Source organism: Mobula birostris, chromosome 1 (assembly GCF_030028105.1).
Source record: "Mobula birostris isolate sMobBir1 chromosome 1, sMobBir1.hap1, whole genome shotgun sequence".
NCBI classification, from domain to species: Eukaryota; Metazoa; Chordata; class Chondrichthyes; order Myliobatiformes; family Myliobatidae; genus Mobula; species Mobula birostris.
In genome coordinates, this window is record NC_092370.1 from 116,706,278 (window position 1) to 116,725,350 (window position 19,073).

Consider the following 19,073-nt stretch of genomic DNA (forward strand, 5'->3'; position numbering starts at 1 on the left):
GCTAATTTTACTGCATCTCAAGTGATTGGGTTCATAACTGACCTTGTGAAGAGTTGGCATAATTGCCCCATTATAGCCTGAGTTTTCCCTGATTCCATGGTTTCTTCCCATGTCTCAAAATTGTGCTAGTAAGTGAATTGGTTGTTGTAAATTGGGCCTTAAGGAGGTAAGTAACCAAAGAATAAAATAAATGGGCAGATGATGGATATGTGAGAAAGAATTAGAAGTAGGGGAATGAGACTGAAGGGGCTGCTCTCCTGAGAGTCGGCATGGGCCTTATGGGTTGAACAACCAACCTTCTGTATTGTCCCTGACCAGTGCTTTCTTCTTCACTGCCGTCATCTAGTTGTGATTGTGTTTTTTTGTTGGTGAAGCTTGCACTGAGCATGCTACATCAGTTCCTGCTTTATAATAGTGCCCACCCTTCCCACTTATTACGTGGCCTTATAGAAGATGTTTCAAAGGTACGTTTAATGTCGGAGACATGTATACAAAATGCATCCTGAAATGCTTTTTCTTGGCAACCATCCACGAAAACACAGGTGTGCCCCAAAGAATGAATGACAGTTAAATGTTAGAACCTCAAAGTACTCCCCCACAGCTCCTCTCCCTCCTGCACGTAAGCGGCAACAAGCAACAATTCCCCCTCCCCCCTGCCCCAACTGGCAAAAAAGCATCAGCACCTGCCACCAAGCCCTGAACAAAGCAAAAGCAAAGACACAGACTTGCAGTTACCCCAAAGACATTGAGTTTCACCCAGTATTCGACATACAGGCTGTCACTCTCCCTAACAAGGGAGAAAGAGGTGTCTCCGTTTTCACAGCGAGTGGAGAGACATAACAAACAACTCACTGGCTTACGATGTTAAAAGCCAGTTATGTTGCTTTTTTTTTTCCTGGCTCTGTGCCCAAGGATCTAGGCACACAGCTGTAGATATTCTGACTCCCGCGATGACACACGAGTCTCCTGCCATGACACCAACCTTCGATCCGCCTGTCTTCAGAGCCCCGAGATCCTAGGCCTCCAAAGCTGAGCCGTTGGCACGCGAATAAGAACAGCCGGTTATGAAACCCCGAGAGTGGGTCCCATTCCCGCAAAGAACTGTAGTCAGCGTGTAACTCCAGGTCAGGGTCTTCAAAAGAACCCTGAAAGGGAAAAATAAAGATATTAAAAATGGAAATAGAGCTGTTTCCAGATGCAAACAGAGGAGTCGCCGTTTAGTGCCATCATCACTCTGCTCTGCCTCAGAGATGTCCTGGAGTTGTGGAAAGTGCAATAAAATGCAAGCAGCTAAGCAGTCATTTGTTGTCATGGCCAGAAAGGGCGGAATGGTCTCTGTGCCATAAATTTCTCTCATTCTCTGAAATAAATCTTTTTGTAAGAATTTTGACCAGCTATAATTATCTCAAAAACTGCCAAGCTTTTTGCAAGTCAAGACCTATACTTATCCACCAACTTCTTTCCATCAAAGGTTCCCAACAAATTTAATAGTAAAAGCTTGGCTTCAATACATTTGAGTCTAGGATTTCTTGCAGTGATTTCATAGTGAATGTTAAATTGCATATTTTGCAATTGACTCTAATAGTACTCCCACTTTGGATTTCAATGATGAGGCCTCTAATTCCCTGTGCTGCACAGAAGATCTTTTGTGTTAGGGTTGCTTCATTTGTATCTTAGTCTGTAGGGTTCTGTGCTAATTAAAAACTAACACAAGATCATGCGTATTTTAACTTCTGACCTCTCGTTAAGTAAAATGGGACACTGCAATTGTTTCAGAGCTAATATTGACCAAAGCAGAACCTATTGCATAATGACAGTTGAATAAATAAAGATCTAGGCAGATACTTTTGTGTGATACTGAGGGAGTGTTGTTACTATATTTTTTATTTGGGCCTTAACTCATGTGGAAGTTGCAGGTTCCATGCAACTGTTTTATCAAGGGAAAGGAGCACATGCTTCCACTAACCGCCACCAAAAGCAAAATGCAGAGTTAATGCTTCATCGGAATATCAAAATCTGGTTCACTCATCACTGATCACTTAGCTGTGGGATCTGTTTTTGCACAGATTAACTTCTATATTGTCCATCTTAAAGCAGCGACTACACTTTGAAATACTTCATCTGCAAGGTACGAGGAGAGATCCTGAGTCCTTGAGAGGTTACAGGCTGACTTTTTCCTGTCCGTTGCATTAAAGCACATAGCGTGATCCAAATGCTTATTAGTAAACCATTTTTGCACGTCTTTTGTCCTGTTTATATTTTGAAGTTTTCCACCTTCTGTCGTCATTTTTTTAGCTGCATACAGATTAGTACCTCCCCCTGCAATCACTGTCCTTTCAGTTTCATGTTTAATATTAGGAGATAATTATTGTATATTGTGGAAAATCGTCGATTTTACAGTCAGTGTAAGGGGTAATTTAAGCTGTTCAGATGACTTCAATAACCATTTGAGATTTTCTTCTGTGGTTTATAATGTCCTCTGAAACCCGAGGGTAAACTAGAACCTTATAATTCACTTCTAACTATACATAATTCTGTGTCCATTGCACTTAAGTAATAATGACCAAGTGCCTGCCCCTTTCCGGAGAACTGATAATAAACAGATCAGATTGAAGGATGAGCCTGCCAGCTGAGACTTTCCACCGTCCCATTCCCGGCTCTTGGAGCCATGACCTCGTCTTTTTAGTGGCTTTCAAAATTATTGACTGACTCGAACGGTGGCAAAATCTTCCTTACAAATGACCCACTGAATCAGTTGATCTTCTCTTGTGCGTTCAAGTTTAGTGGCAGAATATTTTAAGCTAGTTATGATACTGTTTTGCAAAGTTTGCACAAAATCCACTTTATGAGCAAGAGACCCATGAAACTCTGTTTCATCCCTTTTTCTCTTTGTCTGCCTGTGTCTTACTGCCTTCCAGTCTCTGCCTTGCACTGACTATAATGCTCTCTGCCCCCATCGCAGTCTGCCTCCATCTCTTCATTTTGTCTCTCGAGTCTCATTACTTTTAATTGACGGGGTTTTAAAAGATCCTGCCTTTGACATAATGAATAACCTTCTGTACCAAGGAGCAGATTAGTGAAATCAATAATCTGATTGGGATTGTAAATAAGCATTACAAGTCATAAGGTCCCCAGAGTAAAGCACTCCAGAGATCGGGAGACGCGACTTTTTAAACATTTTTTAAAAAAATGGTACTTTTTCATGCTACTTAAACATCTTGCTCTTTGTGAAAAAGGATATTTAAGTAGAATGGGTTTTGTTACAAAATGGCCCAGTTTTACTTGATATTTTACATGTTTAATTAAAGCACCATTAATCTAACCTTTAACAATTTTCTTCAGTATTTTCTAATAACTTTTGAAGATTATTCTCTACATAGAGTGTGCCCAACTCACCCAAAGATTATGCAATTAGACATTCTTGTAGATAAGGTAAAGACATGGATGTGACCTTTCTGCAGTGCCCATTGTAAATATTTTTAAGCGCAAGTTGGGTAGGCAGGTTAAGTCATGGGCAAACCTGTTAGTCTACAGTGTCCTTCACAAACACATGATCATCCAAAGTGCTTTACGGCCAATAGAGGAGCTCCACAGTAGCTGAAATGCAGCAACATTTGTAAAGTAGTAGCACCCAATTTGGTACTTAGCAAGCTCACACTGATAAATGTGTTCATGACATTGATACACTTGTAATGATAGCAGGAATCCAAAGACAAATCCCAAGTTCTTCTAAGAAAACACATATGGGGATCATTTGCATGGATCCATGAATATAGATGGGGGCCTACATTTACCTTTTCAGTTGTAAAGTGAGACCTCTGACAATGCAGTACTCCCTTGGCATTGCATGAGATTATCAGGCTGGGCCTCTGTGCTTAAGGCTGTCTGGAATGAGACTGAACCCACAGCTTCAAGGCAAAAATGACTACTTACTGAGACAGCTGACACATGATATCAGTATTCTAGCAGTTGCGATTATTAACACTGTTAAGTATAACCTACATATTTTGCCTAAACCTACGTATTTCTGATTTTTGTTTTATCCCCACTGGAGGAAATGTGGTGAAAGGCGGAATGCATACTTTATGCAGCAGTAAAGGTTAATTGCTAATTTAAATGGTTGCATTAATCCAGTGTGTGTGAATTGTTGTTCTTAACTCTGCCCAAAGCACTAAAGTCTGGCATTGTGTAAGAATATCATTGTTCATACACATTTTTCCTTCTTAAAGCATTTAACTAATTGGGGTATAATGCTCTGGATATTTACAGAACTTTATCAGACAAGAAAATAAAGCAGTCCACACTGCCTCTAGTGGTAAACACAAGAACGAACACACACATACACACACGCAAACATTCTTGTAGCTGATAGTGTGTAATCTTTTCAAACTGCTCAATTGAGCAATGATAGTACATTGCTGTCCTTTTTAATATATCAATTATTCCTGATAGAACATTGAACAAATACCCACTGTAAGGTTACAATCTTTTTGTGGAACATTCTTTGTTTTCTACTTCATTTCAGTAAATGCTGTTTGCACAGTAGCAGTTTTGTTTGATCTGTGGACTTTCTTCAATTGTCTTTTCATATTTTCGAAATATTGCTGTGTCAAAACATTTGCTACAGATTATGGGGTGGGAAGTGCTTCAAAGAAAATGAAATAATTTTAGCTATCCTGACATAGAACAGGAAATTGTGTCTCTGCATTAATAAATTATATGAAAAATGTTTTGAGGTGCACCATTCATTTTCAAAACTCTATGAAATAATATTACTGTTCCTTTTTATCATTTTTTTCCTCAGTCTTTTTTCTTGAACTCTGTTTCCATCTCCTTCTCCTCTCTCGCTGTCTTTAATCTTATGAACAGCCTGTTACCATATGATTTAATTTTGAGATGTATAATGTAATAGCTTATTGAAATCATGAGTTGTTTTATAATAGCATAATTTTGATAGTAATTACTTGTTCCATGTGTTTTAATGTTTTTGTGCATTCAGTTTGGATCATTTATGAACAAGTGATGATTGCTGCCCTTGACTGCAGTCGTGACAATTTGGCAACAGTAAGTACTGATACCATTTAGAAGTTATTTCCCAGTTCTATCTCTCTGTGTTTTTAGGCTTTTGAACGTGTGTAAATTTTACTAAAATGCAAATTATTGAAGACTTGCTTGCTCACAACGCTATATCCAAGCAGTTTATGCACAGTCTTGAAGTGCCACATAAAAATAAGGAAAAGCACCTGAAGCTCAAAGTATGCAGCACTTCAGTTGTTCCCAGAATTTTCAAATTTCAGTTTGGATTTTGTTGATCTGCTTTTGCATGAATGTAAATTATTTGGGTTGGAATTGTGAACCTGAAGCTAAATAGTTCTGGAAGGTAATATTACTCCAAGAGACACAATTGATATTGTTGCCCACTGTAGATTAGATGTCACACAGCCCCCTTTAGAAATGGAGTTGTATGATTTTGTTGAAGACCTTCTGTGAACTTGTTTATGAAATTCATTTAGAACTTCAGTTTGTATTGTTTTATCTGTTTAACATATAGATTAGATTGTCAGTGCAGGAAATCTTTTGACAAGCTGACTTGAAGAGAGGTGGGAGTTGAGCATGTTGAGTGTAAATGTTGCTTGGACTTGTTGGTGTGAATCACCTATTGCTCTGCTGTTTAAAATGTAGGATTGTGTACCCTTCTCCCCTTCCTCCATAATTTTATCTTAAAGCTCCTGCTTCTGTTTTATCTAAAATATAAGGGCCTCTCTAGCCGGGCAAAAACAATACATTGGCTTTTGGTTATTGGGGACACATTGGGACCAATAAATTTTGGCCCATTTAACTGGCTGCTCCAATTAGCCAAAGTTACATGGAAATTGTTAAAAAGGTATAAAAATGATAAACTACCATTTAATTGAATAACAAATTATGAATTCAAATGAAATGCAAACAAATTAGAACACTACCAAAACAACTGCAGTACTATAAAACTGCATATTAGCTCCTAGTTGTTATTTCTGCTGTGTATGTTGCCAGTGTACGCTGCCGTGTTCTTTTGATTGGCAACAGTCTCCTGCCTCAATTTTGAGGCATAGTGTCCCAAGTAAGTGAAGGGAATCACTGCTATTTTCTCAATAAGTTTTTTGTTCTTTAGGAGTTGTCCTAGATAAGAGGCTGCCCTGATTAACTGATTACCCAATTAACCGAAATTCACTGTATTAGCAAATCAGTCTTGAATGTACAACCTTACCTGACCAGCTTAGCTGGAGCCTATTTCCTACAATAGTCTATTTAAATTTGTCATGAGCTCAGGTTATGAGAAAAAGAGGAGGTGCATAGCAGGTATAGTAAGTAGGAACAAATGAGGTGCTTATGGAGTGCAAGAAATGCAAGAGAACACTTAAGAAATCAGGAAGGCTAAAGGAAGGCATGAGGTTGCTCTAGCAGACAAGGTGAAGGGAAAGCCCAAGGTATTCTACAGATAGGTTGAGAGCAAAAGAATTGCAAGGGACAAAATTGGTCCTCTGGAAGACCAGAATAGTGATTCATGTATGGAGCCCAAACAGATGGGGGAGATCTTAAATCCACTCTTTGCATCTCTGTTGCTTGGGAGACGAATACAGAGTCTATAGAAGTGAGGCAAAGCGGTATCAATTTCATGGACCCTGTACCGATTACAGGGGAGGAGGTGTTTGCTGCCCTGAAGCAAATCAGGGTGGACAAATCCCCAGAGCCTTCAAGGTGTTCCCTCGAACCCTACAGCAGACAAGTGCAGAAATTGCCGGGGCCCTAGCAGAGATATTTAAAGCATCCTTAGCGACAGGAGAGGTAATAGAAGATTGAGAAGAGATTCGATAGGGGTATACAAAATTATGAGGAGTATACATAGGGTAAATGCAAGCAGGCTTTTTCCACTGAGTTTAGGGGGGACTACAACTAGAGATCATGCCTTAAGGATGAAAGGTGAGAAGTTTTAAGGGGAACATGAGAGGAAGCTTCTTCATTCAGATGTTTGTGAGAGTGTGGAACGAGCTGCCAGCACAAGTGGTCCATGTGAGCTCAATTTCAATGTTTAAAAGAAGTTTGGATGAGTACCTGGATAGTAGGGATATGGATACTATGGTCCCAGGTGCAGGTCAGTGGTCCTAAGTAGTTTAAATGATTTTGGCATAGACTTGTTGGGCCAAAAGGGCCTGTTTCTGCGCTGTATTTCCTCTATGGCTCTGCAGACAAAGGTGGGTGATGGGAAAACAATACCATTGACATTCTTTGTGCGAGAGACTTCGGACGCTGGTAAAATCCTGTCAAAAGCTTTGCAATGAAATAGTTTGTTCTTGTTCTTTCAGTTAGTGTTCATAGTTAGAGGGCAGGTCAGAGCAGTTGTAAATTGGAGGGGATGGTTTGTCAACCGCTGATGCAGATTTACAGCTTTCACCCTGTGAATAATGTCTACTTAGTATGTACTATACTTTGGAGTGAATCAGAAATGCTACCTAGCTGTGCAGCTTTCAGTTTAATAAGAGGCACCTGTGACATTGAAAGTTAAATGTCAAGACAAAATTCATGAATTCTCTTTTGCCCAGACCATTGAATGTTGCCCACAAAGAGATCCATCGCACTTCAAAACAAAATGTGAACTCATGAGCTTATAGTGGCTTCACTTGGCTTTTTTTTAAGAAGATCGGAAGCCAAGCTTAGGACATTTGGGAGATTGTTTTGGAAGAACAATTATGTAGGATTACTTAAGGAAAATTTAATTTAACCCTTTTATTGAACATTATTTTACCTGTTGTGTGTGATACTGCAGTTTGAATATTTCTTGTACCTTTTATTCTTGCATCTTACCTGGTGAAGTACAGGAATAGGATCATTGAGAATTCCACTCTTTGAGTCTATTCAGAGCTGACCTGTGTTTTCATATACCTTTAAAAATCGATTTATGATTTATGTAATTTTTCTTTTAGTTTCATTGGTCTCCCGATTTAGGGTAACCTTTCTAAAGAATGTTTCCTGATTAGCTTCTGAGCGACCCAGCTGTAATGTATCTCCCATTATTCTTGATTTTCCCTCCTGAGGAAATATCTTGTCTGTGCTTACAATGTCATATCGACATAGAACAGGCCCTTCAGCCTACGCTGTCTTTGCTGATCATGATGCCGTTAAACTAATCCTATCTACCTGCCCATGGCTGTACTCCTCCATTCCCTGCCTGCTCATATGCCTGTCTAAATGCTCCTTACTATTGTGTCCTTCTATCATTTCAAACACCTTGATCAGTTTGCTTATTAATGTATTTGACTTCTGGGTATGCCAAATCAAGTTTATACAACCTTTCCTCATAATTTATCGCTGTAAACGCTAAAACAATTCTTCGCAGCATCCACTCCAAGGCTTCTATATTGGAGTATGTGTTCAGGTTTCTGAATATCTGTGAAGATCCTCATCTCCCTTTAGAGGATAGATATTTGTTTGGTAAGTATATTGGTAGCCAAGCCAAACAGAGTTGATGACTAGGTCAGATCAGCTATTCATTATCAAACATTTTCCAAATTCAGAAAGCTCACACACTTTGTGTTCCTTTCACGTTCCTACTAGTTCACCCATGGTCTCCCTCCTTTTACTCACAGTTCCCATTCTTCCCCATGTCTCATTGTCAACACAAATTATCCTCCATCACTTTGTTCCATCAGCTCATTTCAGTCATACCAATCTTCCTGGATTTCTTCCTCATTTGCTTAATTTGCACTTCGCCCTTTTGGTTCCACCTGCCCATCATCCTTCCCTCACCTATTTCAATCTATCACTTACCCCCATCTGTCTCTAGTCTTCCTCTTCTCCTTTACCTGCCTCTACCTGTCTACCGTTTCTTCATTTCTTATGTTTCCATCTTATCACCCACCAGCTAACCTCCCTCTGCACTCTCAGTCCCGATGCCGGTCATGACTCGAAATGTTGACCATTGATTTTGCCTTCACAGATGCTGTCTGACTTTCTGCGTTCTTTCAGCAGTTTGTTATTTTGCTTCACATCAGTATTGTTGAATGGAATGACAGAGCCCATTCAGGGGTGGGAGGGCTTGTTTTTTTTCCCCTTACCTTGCTTAAATAGCCTCAGAAGGGTTTCAGAGCAGACACTTGCCTCAGGCTATTCTTTAGCCATTCCTGTATTTGATCAGTTTTAGTTCCCTGATCCAAAGTAATCTGAGTACTTAAATTATCTTGACACTGAGATAAACTGAAATACACAGCTGGTACAGCAAACATTTCCACAACTGAACTGGTATCATTTATTTTTATAGCAATTTTAACAGTTTTAATGTGACCATCGGGTTTACTGAAGTTGGGCTGGATCACATTGATCTGTATCTGTGAAGTGAGGCTTGTTCATTCATTGCACAGAACAAATCTGCCTGGGAGTAGTTAATGTTCACATGTTAATATTGCGTTGACGTTCTGCTCTGAGCATGTTCGAGTCTCTCGAGATTTCTTGTAAGTAGGAAATGCTTTGTTAGTTGAGTAAGAAAGAAACGGGGTTAGGAGACTGGATTATCCTGCACAAGAAACTCAAGGGGATAATACTATACTGATTTCATGTGCACTATTTTACCATAAATTTATAATCTAGCATTATGCAGTATCTTACATAACATAAACAGCAGTCAGGAGACTACACATAGTTTCATCCTTATTCTTTCAATATGTAATATAAGTTCTCAGAAGATATACAATGATGAAGGGGCCCCTTTATACCTTTGGTGTTTGTAGTGGTTGCAAAGAGGTACCTGGCCCTATCCTATCTTCTGGAACTGCAGATCTCAACTCTTCAAGTACACACCGGAGTACTTTAATGTAATAAGATTTCTCTTTCTACCACCAAATTCCAGGCAGAGCATTCTGAGCCCTTCGCAATCGCTAGGTGAAAAGTACTTGCTCACTTCTCCTGTAATTCTACCAGTTTGATCTCTGCCCCTTGTTCTTTGAGCCCCTAAGAGAAATGGGTGCTTCATATTTCCCCTTTGTTGACCTCTCGTAGATTTATTGAAAGATCTATTGAAGAGCTCTTGAAAGGAACTGAGAACTGCTCACATTGACTCAAAAGGGCAAGAGTGGGAATCATGAGAGAGTTAAAAGCACATTTCTGAAATAAGTTTATTTCCCTACTGTAAAATTATGTTTTAAGGAGGACTTGTTGTTTGAAACTCTTTGAGGCAGCTAATTGGCAAATCAGGGTTGAGGTTGTGTACATTTGTCATCAAGCACACGCTCGTGAATCAAGTTTCTCTTCTGCCTCCTCTATTCCAAAGAAAACAGCTTCAGTCTGATCAGTCTGTCTTTCTAAACCTGGCACAGCTTCATCAATCTTCCCTGCACCCTCTCCAGTGCAGTCACATCTTCCCTCTCATTACCGTGTTCATCCGACTCTGCCTTCCGTAATAAGATATTGCACTGCCTGGGGGAGAAAAAATTCTTTTATTAGTTTGTCGATGCACTTTTACTGATAGCTTCTTCTTTGAATGAATTCTCTGGTGTTGTCCATATTATTTGTGTCTAATTATTAAGGAGGGGGAGATGGCATGTGTATGGGTTCCATGTGATCAAGATTTGTATCTAAAGCAAGTGGTGAAAGTCAATATTGCTTAAAAATGACAGTAAGCATTATCCAAAATAAAACATAATTTATTTTTCTGTTGTAACATTTCACAATGTTTGTGTTGCTGGCAGGGCCAGCTTTTTGGCCTTTCTATTATCTGGCTGTTAATAAATTCTAGTTAATAAACTGATGTGTGTAGCTTCTTGTTGGCTGACTGTCAGTTTACTGTAACTGCAGTGAAAGGGTGTCAGGGGGACAGGCAGAATTGAACTTGTGCTGCTTACAATTCACAGCAATGTCTGCATGAACTCCGCAAGCAATTTCCAGGCAGCCACCGGGTGAAGCGATTGACTGGCATGCGATATGAATCACTTGAAAGGTACTGGAGAGCTGATGCATTCCGCCACAGAAGGAATTGTGTAAGGGAATTGTGCAACTTGTAAAATATGTTTCCATTATAAAGTTATAATTTAATGTTTCTCATTAGTTAAAGACTCTTTTAAATAGCTACTTGGGAAATTGGGGAATAGGTCTTGTGCATTTGACATCAAGCACAAGCTTGTGATTGACCTGATCTGAACCTGACAAATGATATTTAGAGATATTTAATGCATCTAAGTACCCGATCATTTGACTAGATAAACTAATTAATCTTTCTTAAGGTATGATGATGCCAACAAGATGTATGATGGAATATTGCAGGATGATCCAACAAACACCGTAAGTAAATAAGACTTTCAGTGCATTTTGTGGGAAGTCCAAATGTTTATTCACAGGAGTCAACTGCTGGGCAGATAGTTATTGTAGAAGAGAGAAGCCTTCAGCATTAATTGAGTTCTGGTGTTAATCTGGCAAAGTACTTTGGTTCAATTTCTGTTGTTTTGTAATTTAATTTGCAGCTCAAACTTCTGTTTATCATTAACATCTTACATTATCTCAGTTTAGTGAAGTTTGCCAAATTTATTTGATCAGTGTTAGGAACGAGAGCTGTGGATGAATCTCTTGACTCACCCGCAAGAGCTGTCAACATATTTAATGGAGTTATTTGGGGGAAATGTCCCATTCTCTGTGCAAAGGAGTGGAGGCAAAATTAATCTGTATGTTGGAGGTTAATGCAACAGACGAACTGCTCTAGAGCTTTAAAATGCATTGCATTCTGCCACTTGGCTTTTGATAGCTGTGCGCCAAGCATTCTTGACCCCAGCAGCATGGAAGGCAGGAGTCTGCAGTGCTGGCGTCACATATTCTCCACAGAGTTGTGTCAGTGATATTGGAAAATGCAAATAATAAACTACTAACTGTGCAGCATGTGTAAATGTTTGGTTTGTGCTTTCCACTGCATAGGTTTCTACCAGTTTTGGATGGCATGATATCGTTAGCATGATACAAATGTTATTCTGTTAATTCAAGAAGTGAAAATTTTACTTGATGAAACTAATTGGGTTGAGTGAAAGTAGAGCAAGCATATTGCCTCTAAGCAAATAATCATGTAAACTTCATGATTGGTAGAAGGGAGGGAGTTGTTTGGGTGGGGGATGGGAAGAGATTGAATTTTGCATTCCCAGATTAGCTGTCCTACCTGTCGTGAATACAGAGTGCAGCCTGATTAAATAGATGTGAAGAGATGAAGGGATCAAAACCAAATGCCAAATAAAACACGGTACTTCAAAAGTTGTATGAAACGTGTGTTATCGGCCAGGATTTACATGAAGACGGATTACCTTCTGGTATTCTTTCAGATCTGAAGTTGGACAACATCTGCTGCAACAGTGTGGATGTGTAACAGACAGAATGCCCCCTCCCTGCCCCCCATTCATTCTGCCTTGTCGTTTTGATCCTGAATTCACAGTCTCTTGTTTTTGTGGATTCCTTAGTATGCAGTTAAGATCAGATTTGTTTAATAAATTATTGGGTGTTGGAAGTTGCTCAGATGTTAGGTACCTGCTGATAATCATTCCCATAAGGGACATGTAACAGAATAACACTGCACGATTTTAAGCGGAGACCTTTTGCCTTGTTTGTTTTGGCATATGAGAAATTTGTAATGGTTTCTTCTGCTGTGTCAGGTTGCCTGTATTGGTGCTGCCTTAGAATATTAAGTTTTCATGTTGGCAGCTGCTGTAAGGTAAACAGACAGACTGAAGAGAGAAAAAAAACCTCAGTGTGCTAGGGAGCAGGGAAATTGCCACTATTAGAAACAGTTTTTAAACTATACTTGAATATGTTTAACCAAATCATCTTCAAAATAAGTTCTTTTTCAGCTAAAAACGTCCTGCAGTTTTCAGTGTTAACTCATCTGATTGTGTATCTGTGGATATACCACATATAATCTCCCTGGAGGCCAATGAACCTGTTAACTCTTCACTGCTAGAAAATAGATTTCTAAAGTATAATTTTACACACCACAGAAGATACAATGTGGATATTTTATTGAGAGATAAAGTGACCTTTAGTGAATCCACAATTTCTTGCAGTGGGAGCTTTGAAGCTTTTTTTTCCCCTTTAAAGGACCATGCCTTTAGTGTCACTTTATAAAAGCTTTTAATTGTCTATATGCCTGACCAGTGTATGAACGATGAAATTGAAAAGTCAAAGCCACCGTCTTGTGATAGCAGTAAAAACTTAAGAAATGCAGAGGCAAGTCATTTGATAAGGTATCTGATCTCTTACTTTAACCCCAGATTCCTGCATTAACCCCATATTTCTTTATTCTCTTAATACTTACAATTCTACTAATCTTTGTTGTGAATGTAATCAGTGACTGAGCTTTCTGCTTGGGTAGAGAATTCGAAAGACTTGCTGTAGTGTTGGATGAACAAATTCCTTTCCTTTCTCCCTTGAATGGCCGAACGCTTATTTTGAGATTGTGATCCATTTTTGTAGGGGGAAACATCATTCCTGCATCTACCTTGTCAAGCCATGTAAAAATATTACTTGGTTCAATGGGATCACTTCTCATTCTCTTCTGTTCTTAAGAGTGTGGGTCTGGTCTGCATAAGCTCTCCTTGTGTCAAACCTGCCATCCTAGAAGTTAATCTTCTGAACCTTCACTACACACTGCTTATTGCAAATATCTCCTTTCATCAAGCAGAAGAAAACACAGTATTTCAAGTTTACTCCATGTAATTGGAGCAGGACTGCTCTACTCTTGTAGTCAAGTCTGCTTAAAAACTACGGGCCAACATACTTTTTGTTGTGCAGTTGGTATGCTGAACCTGCATATGAACTTTCAGTAGTTCATGTACAAGGACAGCTAGGTACCCCTGAGCACCAGTGCCTTAAAATCTCTCACTTAGACTACTTTTCTATTTTTTACTGGATATCCTCACAATTTTTGCACAAAGTGTTTCAAATGCCACGTCCTTAACTATTCAACTAACCTGTCTGAATCCCCATGAAGTCTACCCATGCACCTTTTTACAGTTCATGCTACCCCCCCCCCCAGAAAATTTAGATGTGTTGCACTTGATCTCTTCATCCAAATCACCATCTTTCTACACAAAATGCTGGAGGAGCTCAGCAGGCCAGGCAGCATTTATGGAAAAAAAGTACAGGTGACGTTTCGAGGCGAAACCCTTCAGGACTGGAGAAAGAAAGCTGAGTAGATATAAAAGGTGGGGGGAGGGGAGAGAGAAACACCAGGCGATGGGTGAAACCTGGAGGGGGAGGGGATGAAGTAAAAAGCTGGTAAGTTGATTGGTGAAAGAGACAGAAGGCCATGGAAGAAAGAAAAAAGGTATGGGGGGGGGGGAAGAGCACCAGAAGGGGAGGTGATGGGTGGCAAGGAGATAAAGTGAGAGAGGAAAAGGGGGATGGGAAATGGTAAGGGGGGTGGGGGTTGGCATTACTGGAAGTTTGAGAAATTGATGTTCATGCCATCAGGTTGGAGGCTATCCAAACGGAATGTAAGGTGGTGTTCCTCCAACCTGAGTGTGGCTTCATCACAACAATGGAGGAGGCCGTGGATGGACATATTGGGATGGGAAATGGAATTGAAATGGGTGGCCTCTGGGAGCCCCCCACACCCTCCTCTTCACCATTTCCCATCCCCTTTTCCCTCTCTCACCTTATCTTCTTGCCACCCATCACCTCCCTCTGGTGCTCTTCCCCCCCACCCCTTTTTCTTTCTTTCATGGCCTTCTGTCTGTTTCACCAACCAACTTCCTAGCTTTTTACTTCATCCCTCCCCTCCAGATTTCACCTGTCACCTGGTGTTTCTCTCTCCCTTCCCCCACCTTTTAAATATACTTCTCAGCTCTTTTTCCCCAGTCCTGCCGAAGAGTTTCGGCCTGAAACATCAACTGTACTTTTTTCCATAGATGCTGTCTGGCCTGCTGAGTTCCTCCAGCATTTTGTGTGTGTTGCTCAGATTTCCAGCATCTGTAGATTTTCTCTTGATTATTCAATGTCTTTCTACTATCCCACCAGTCTTATCTTCCTGTCTCAAAAATGATCAGTTTATTCATATTCTACACTCTTTCCATTAAAGTCTTCCTTCCAAGCTAGGATATTGCTCTTAATGCTTTAATCTCTTATGCTATACCTTATCAGTGGCCTTCTGAAAGTTCAAATATACAACATCAACTGATTTGCCCTCATCTATTTGCTAGTTACAGACTCTGAACAGATTTGGTGTTTGAATTTCTTTTCATAAATCCATTTTGACTCTGCCCAATTCTGTTGTTACTTTATAAGTGCTGTATGGCCACTTCTTTAATAATGCAGTGTCACATTTTCCCCTGTACTGACATCAGGTTAACTATTCTGTAGTTTTGTATTCGTCATCAAGGACCCCCAACACCCAGGCCATGCTGTCTTCTCGCTGCTACCAACGAAAGGAGGTACAGGAGCATTAGGTCCCACACCACCTAATTCACTCACAGTTGTTGCCCTTCCACCATCAGGCTCCTGAACCAACGTGGATAGCTTCACTCAGCTCAACACTGAACTGATCAATGAACAGAACCTATGCACTCACTTTCAAGGAAAGTCAAGTTTTCAGTATTATTCATTTATTATTAGTATTTGTGGTTTTTTTGTATTTGCACAGCTTATCATCTTCTGCACATTGATTACTTGTCAGTCTTTGTGTGTAGTTTTTCATTGTTTCTATTATATTCCTTTGTTCTACTATAAATCCTTGCAAGAAAATCAATCTCAGGGTTGTATTTGATGACATATATGTACTTTGATAACAAATTTACTTTGAACTTTGTACTTTTGAACTTTATTTAATGGTTAATATGGGCTCACAAACAAGAAAATCTGCAGATGCTTGAAAGCAAAGCACACACAAAAAATGCTGGAGGAACTCAGCAGGCTTGACAGCATCCATGGAAAACAGTAAACAGCTGACATTTCGGGCTAAGACTTTTCATGAAAACTGGAAAATAAAGATGAGAAGTCAGAGTAAGAAAGTGGGGAGATGGGAGGAAGAAGTAGAAGATAGAAGGTGATAGATGAAACCAGGAAGGGGAGGATTGAAGTGAAGAGCTAAGAAGTCGATTGGTAAAAGAGATTAAAGGGCTGGAGAAGGGGGAATCTGATACGAGAGGACAGAAGGCCATGGAAGAAAGGCAAGGAGGAGGAGCACCAGAGGGAGGTGACGGGTAGGTAAGGTGAGAGAGGAAAATAGGAATGGGGAATGGTGAAGGGGTGGGGGGGGTAGTTACCGGAAGTTCGTGAAATTGATGTTCTTGCCAACAGGTTGGAGGCTACTCAGATGGAATACAAGGTATTGTTCCTTCAACCTGAGTGTGGCCTTATCGTGACAGTAGAGGACACCTTGGAAAGAATGTTGGAATGGGAATGGGAAGTTGAATTGAAATGCATGGTCACCAGGAGATCCTACTGTTTCTGGCAGACAGAGCATAGATGCTCAACCAAGCGGTCTCCCAATCTACATTGGATCTCACCGATATGCAGGAATCCACACCGGGAGCACTGGATACAGTAGATCAGGGGTCCCCAACCTTTTTTGCACCACGGACCCGTTTAATATTGACAATATTCCTACAGACCGGCCGACTGGTTGGGGGGGGGGCGGGTAGAGGTGGTTCAAGTAGGGTTGCCAACTTTCTCATTCACAAATAAGGGTCAAAAGTAGCAGTCAAATACGGGCCACTTGTGTTTACCCCGAGAAAGACTACCATGACTATGAAGCCTTGCGCGGGCACCTGTGTGCGCATGCGTGTATGTGCCGATTTTTTTCTCTACAAATCGGTTTTGTCTTAATCTTCCCGATTCTGTTAAGTGAAATTACACTGTACATACATTATTTCTACTTTATATAGGCTGTGTATTTATCATATCACTCCTGCTTTTACTATATGTTAGTGTTAGTTTTATGTGTTATTTGTGTACGGGGTCTTTCTTTTGTTACATTTAAAATGGCGATTTTGTTATGTTAATCTGTGGAATGCGGCTTTGTTGTGTTTTAACGCTGCAGAGAGTTTGCGCTAACAGTTTGTTTTACTTTAAATGAGATAACCAGGTTCTATTAGCCAATGGGTGGTTATGTATCGTTTTGTTTTCGGATGCCATGCTGTATGATATGACTGTGGACTGAGTTTTGGCGGGGAGTCGGAGGAGAGACGAGGAGGACGGCGGACGTGCGGAGAGGCTCCAGTCGATCACTCCAGGTGGTCCCGAGCCGTGGGTCGACGGAATTCGGGTGGTTGTCTGACGTCGAACTGAGCTCCAACGGTAGCGCGCGAAGAACTTGGACTTTGATAAGTGTTGGCGCCTTTTTTTTCCCATTACTTTCCTCTCTGTATCAAATGTATATTAATGCCATAGAATTAGTAATATCTATAAAGTGTATGTGTTAAAATTTACTGGGTGTGCTGGCTGATGGTTGATGTTTGTGATTGATTCAGGCGACGATTGACCCTGAGGGGAGTGTTGAAGCAGGTGCTGGGCGGGATTTCCCCTAGACATTCACGAGCCAATATAACAGAACGTTACAAGTGGGGGCTACCGTCAGGGATTTGGATTTTTTTTCGGGAAAGTTGTACTTGTTGTTGCGGTAAGTGGTGTGAAGATGGAGCGAGATAAGATTGTAAATTGGTGTGAATTGGAGGAGGTACCGGTGAATCATGCGTGTGTGGTAAGCGGGGTCGATTATCGCATTTCGGCAGAGGTACTGGTGCGAGGGTTGAGTTTGATTAAAGGTATCAGGCAGGTAGAACTTGTAGCTAGAAGGGGTGGGAAAGAACTGGAGGCTAGCTGGATGTTGGTGCGGGCGAGTGCCGACGTCATGACTTTAGAATTAGCAGCGACAGTCCACGTCCAGGGGGAGGCGGGGCCGTGGGGTCTCCACACTCTCCCCGAGGACGCAAGTGAGGAGGTGCCGGAGGAGGAGGAGCTATATGAGGCCCCCGGCCGGGTGCCCGTAGCAAGAGGTAGAGGTGTGGAGTGGGAAGGTTTGGCCAGGCCCCGCCCCCGTGGGCTTGAGGAGACTGCCGAGTTAATGGCTGCCATTACCTCCCTGGCAAGAAGGGTTGAGGGGCCCCGCCCGAAGCTGAGAATTTTCTCGGGAGCCAAGCCCACCCCGGAAGGGGAGGATGGCTATGAGACCTGGGTTGAAGATACATCCCAATTGTTAGAGGTGTGGCCAGTTTCGGATGAGGAAAAGAGACAGCGATTGGTGGAAAGCTTAAGGGGCGGGGCAGCCCGGGTGGTCCGCGATCTGAGAGCAGCACGCCCCTTGGCTTCCCTATCGGAGTGTTTGGACGCTTTGGAGGAAGTGTTTGGACTGTCAGGGGATCCCTGGCGGCATTTAGCAGAGTTTCAACGGATGGGGCAGAGAAGAGGGGAAAAGCTCTCCGACTATGCTTTCAGGCTGGAAGGAAAGCTTACGGGGTTGCTGCGACGAGGGATAGTGAGGGAGGACGATGTGGCGGAGTTAAGGATGAGCCAGATATGTAGCGGTTCCCGGGAGGATGACAGGGTGGCTTGGAGTGTACGGCAGTCATTTAAGCAGAGCTCCCCTCCATCATTCGGATGGCTGATCCGAGAGGTACGGGCCGAGGAGTGTGCTTTGGGCCGACCAGGGGGCTCGGACCCTCAGGGACAGTCTTCAGCGGTTCAGGAGGTGGTAGCCGGGGTGAGACCAGAGAAATCCAAGGGGTCCTCGGGGGCCCGTATCGGGAGGAGAGAGGCGGCGAGTAGTGGGTGCTATAACTGTGGGAGAGAGGGGCATTTCCGCCGGGAATGTGAGTGGCCGGGGGCGTGCTACCACTGTTGGGAAGCTGGCCACTTGCGGAAGGATTGTGAGAGACGAGATGTGCCGAGGGGGGAGGGCCCCCAGGCCACCAAGAAGGGAGAGGTGTCGGGAAACTTAAGAGAGGATCAGTGAGGGAACAGACTGGAGTCTCGGGAGGAACACGTTCCCAGAAAACCGCTATGGAACCCCGGAACGAACAAGCCCAAATTCCTGATGGACTGGTGGGACCCTGTTCCAGCGTGTCCCTACGGATAGAGGG

General features: G+C 41.7%; 1 protein-coding gene across 1 annotated transcript in view; it reads left to right on the forward strand.

The window, feature by feature from the left end:
• emc2 (ER membrane protein complex subunit 2) overlaps positions 1-19,073 on the forward strand; it is a 150,119-nt gene that overhangs the window by 45,226 nt on the left and 85,820 nt on the right. Inside the window, exons 3-5 of the mRNA XM_072260810.1 lie at positions 5,000-5,064; positions 10,881-10,966; positions 11,250-11,307. Coding sequence (XP_072116911.1) covers positions 5,000-5,064; positions 10,881-10,966; positions 11,250-11,307 — 209 coding nt within the window. The remainder of the gene's footprint in view (positions 1-4,999; positions 5,065-10,880; positions 10,967-11,249; positions 11,308-19,073) is intronic.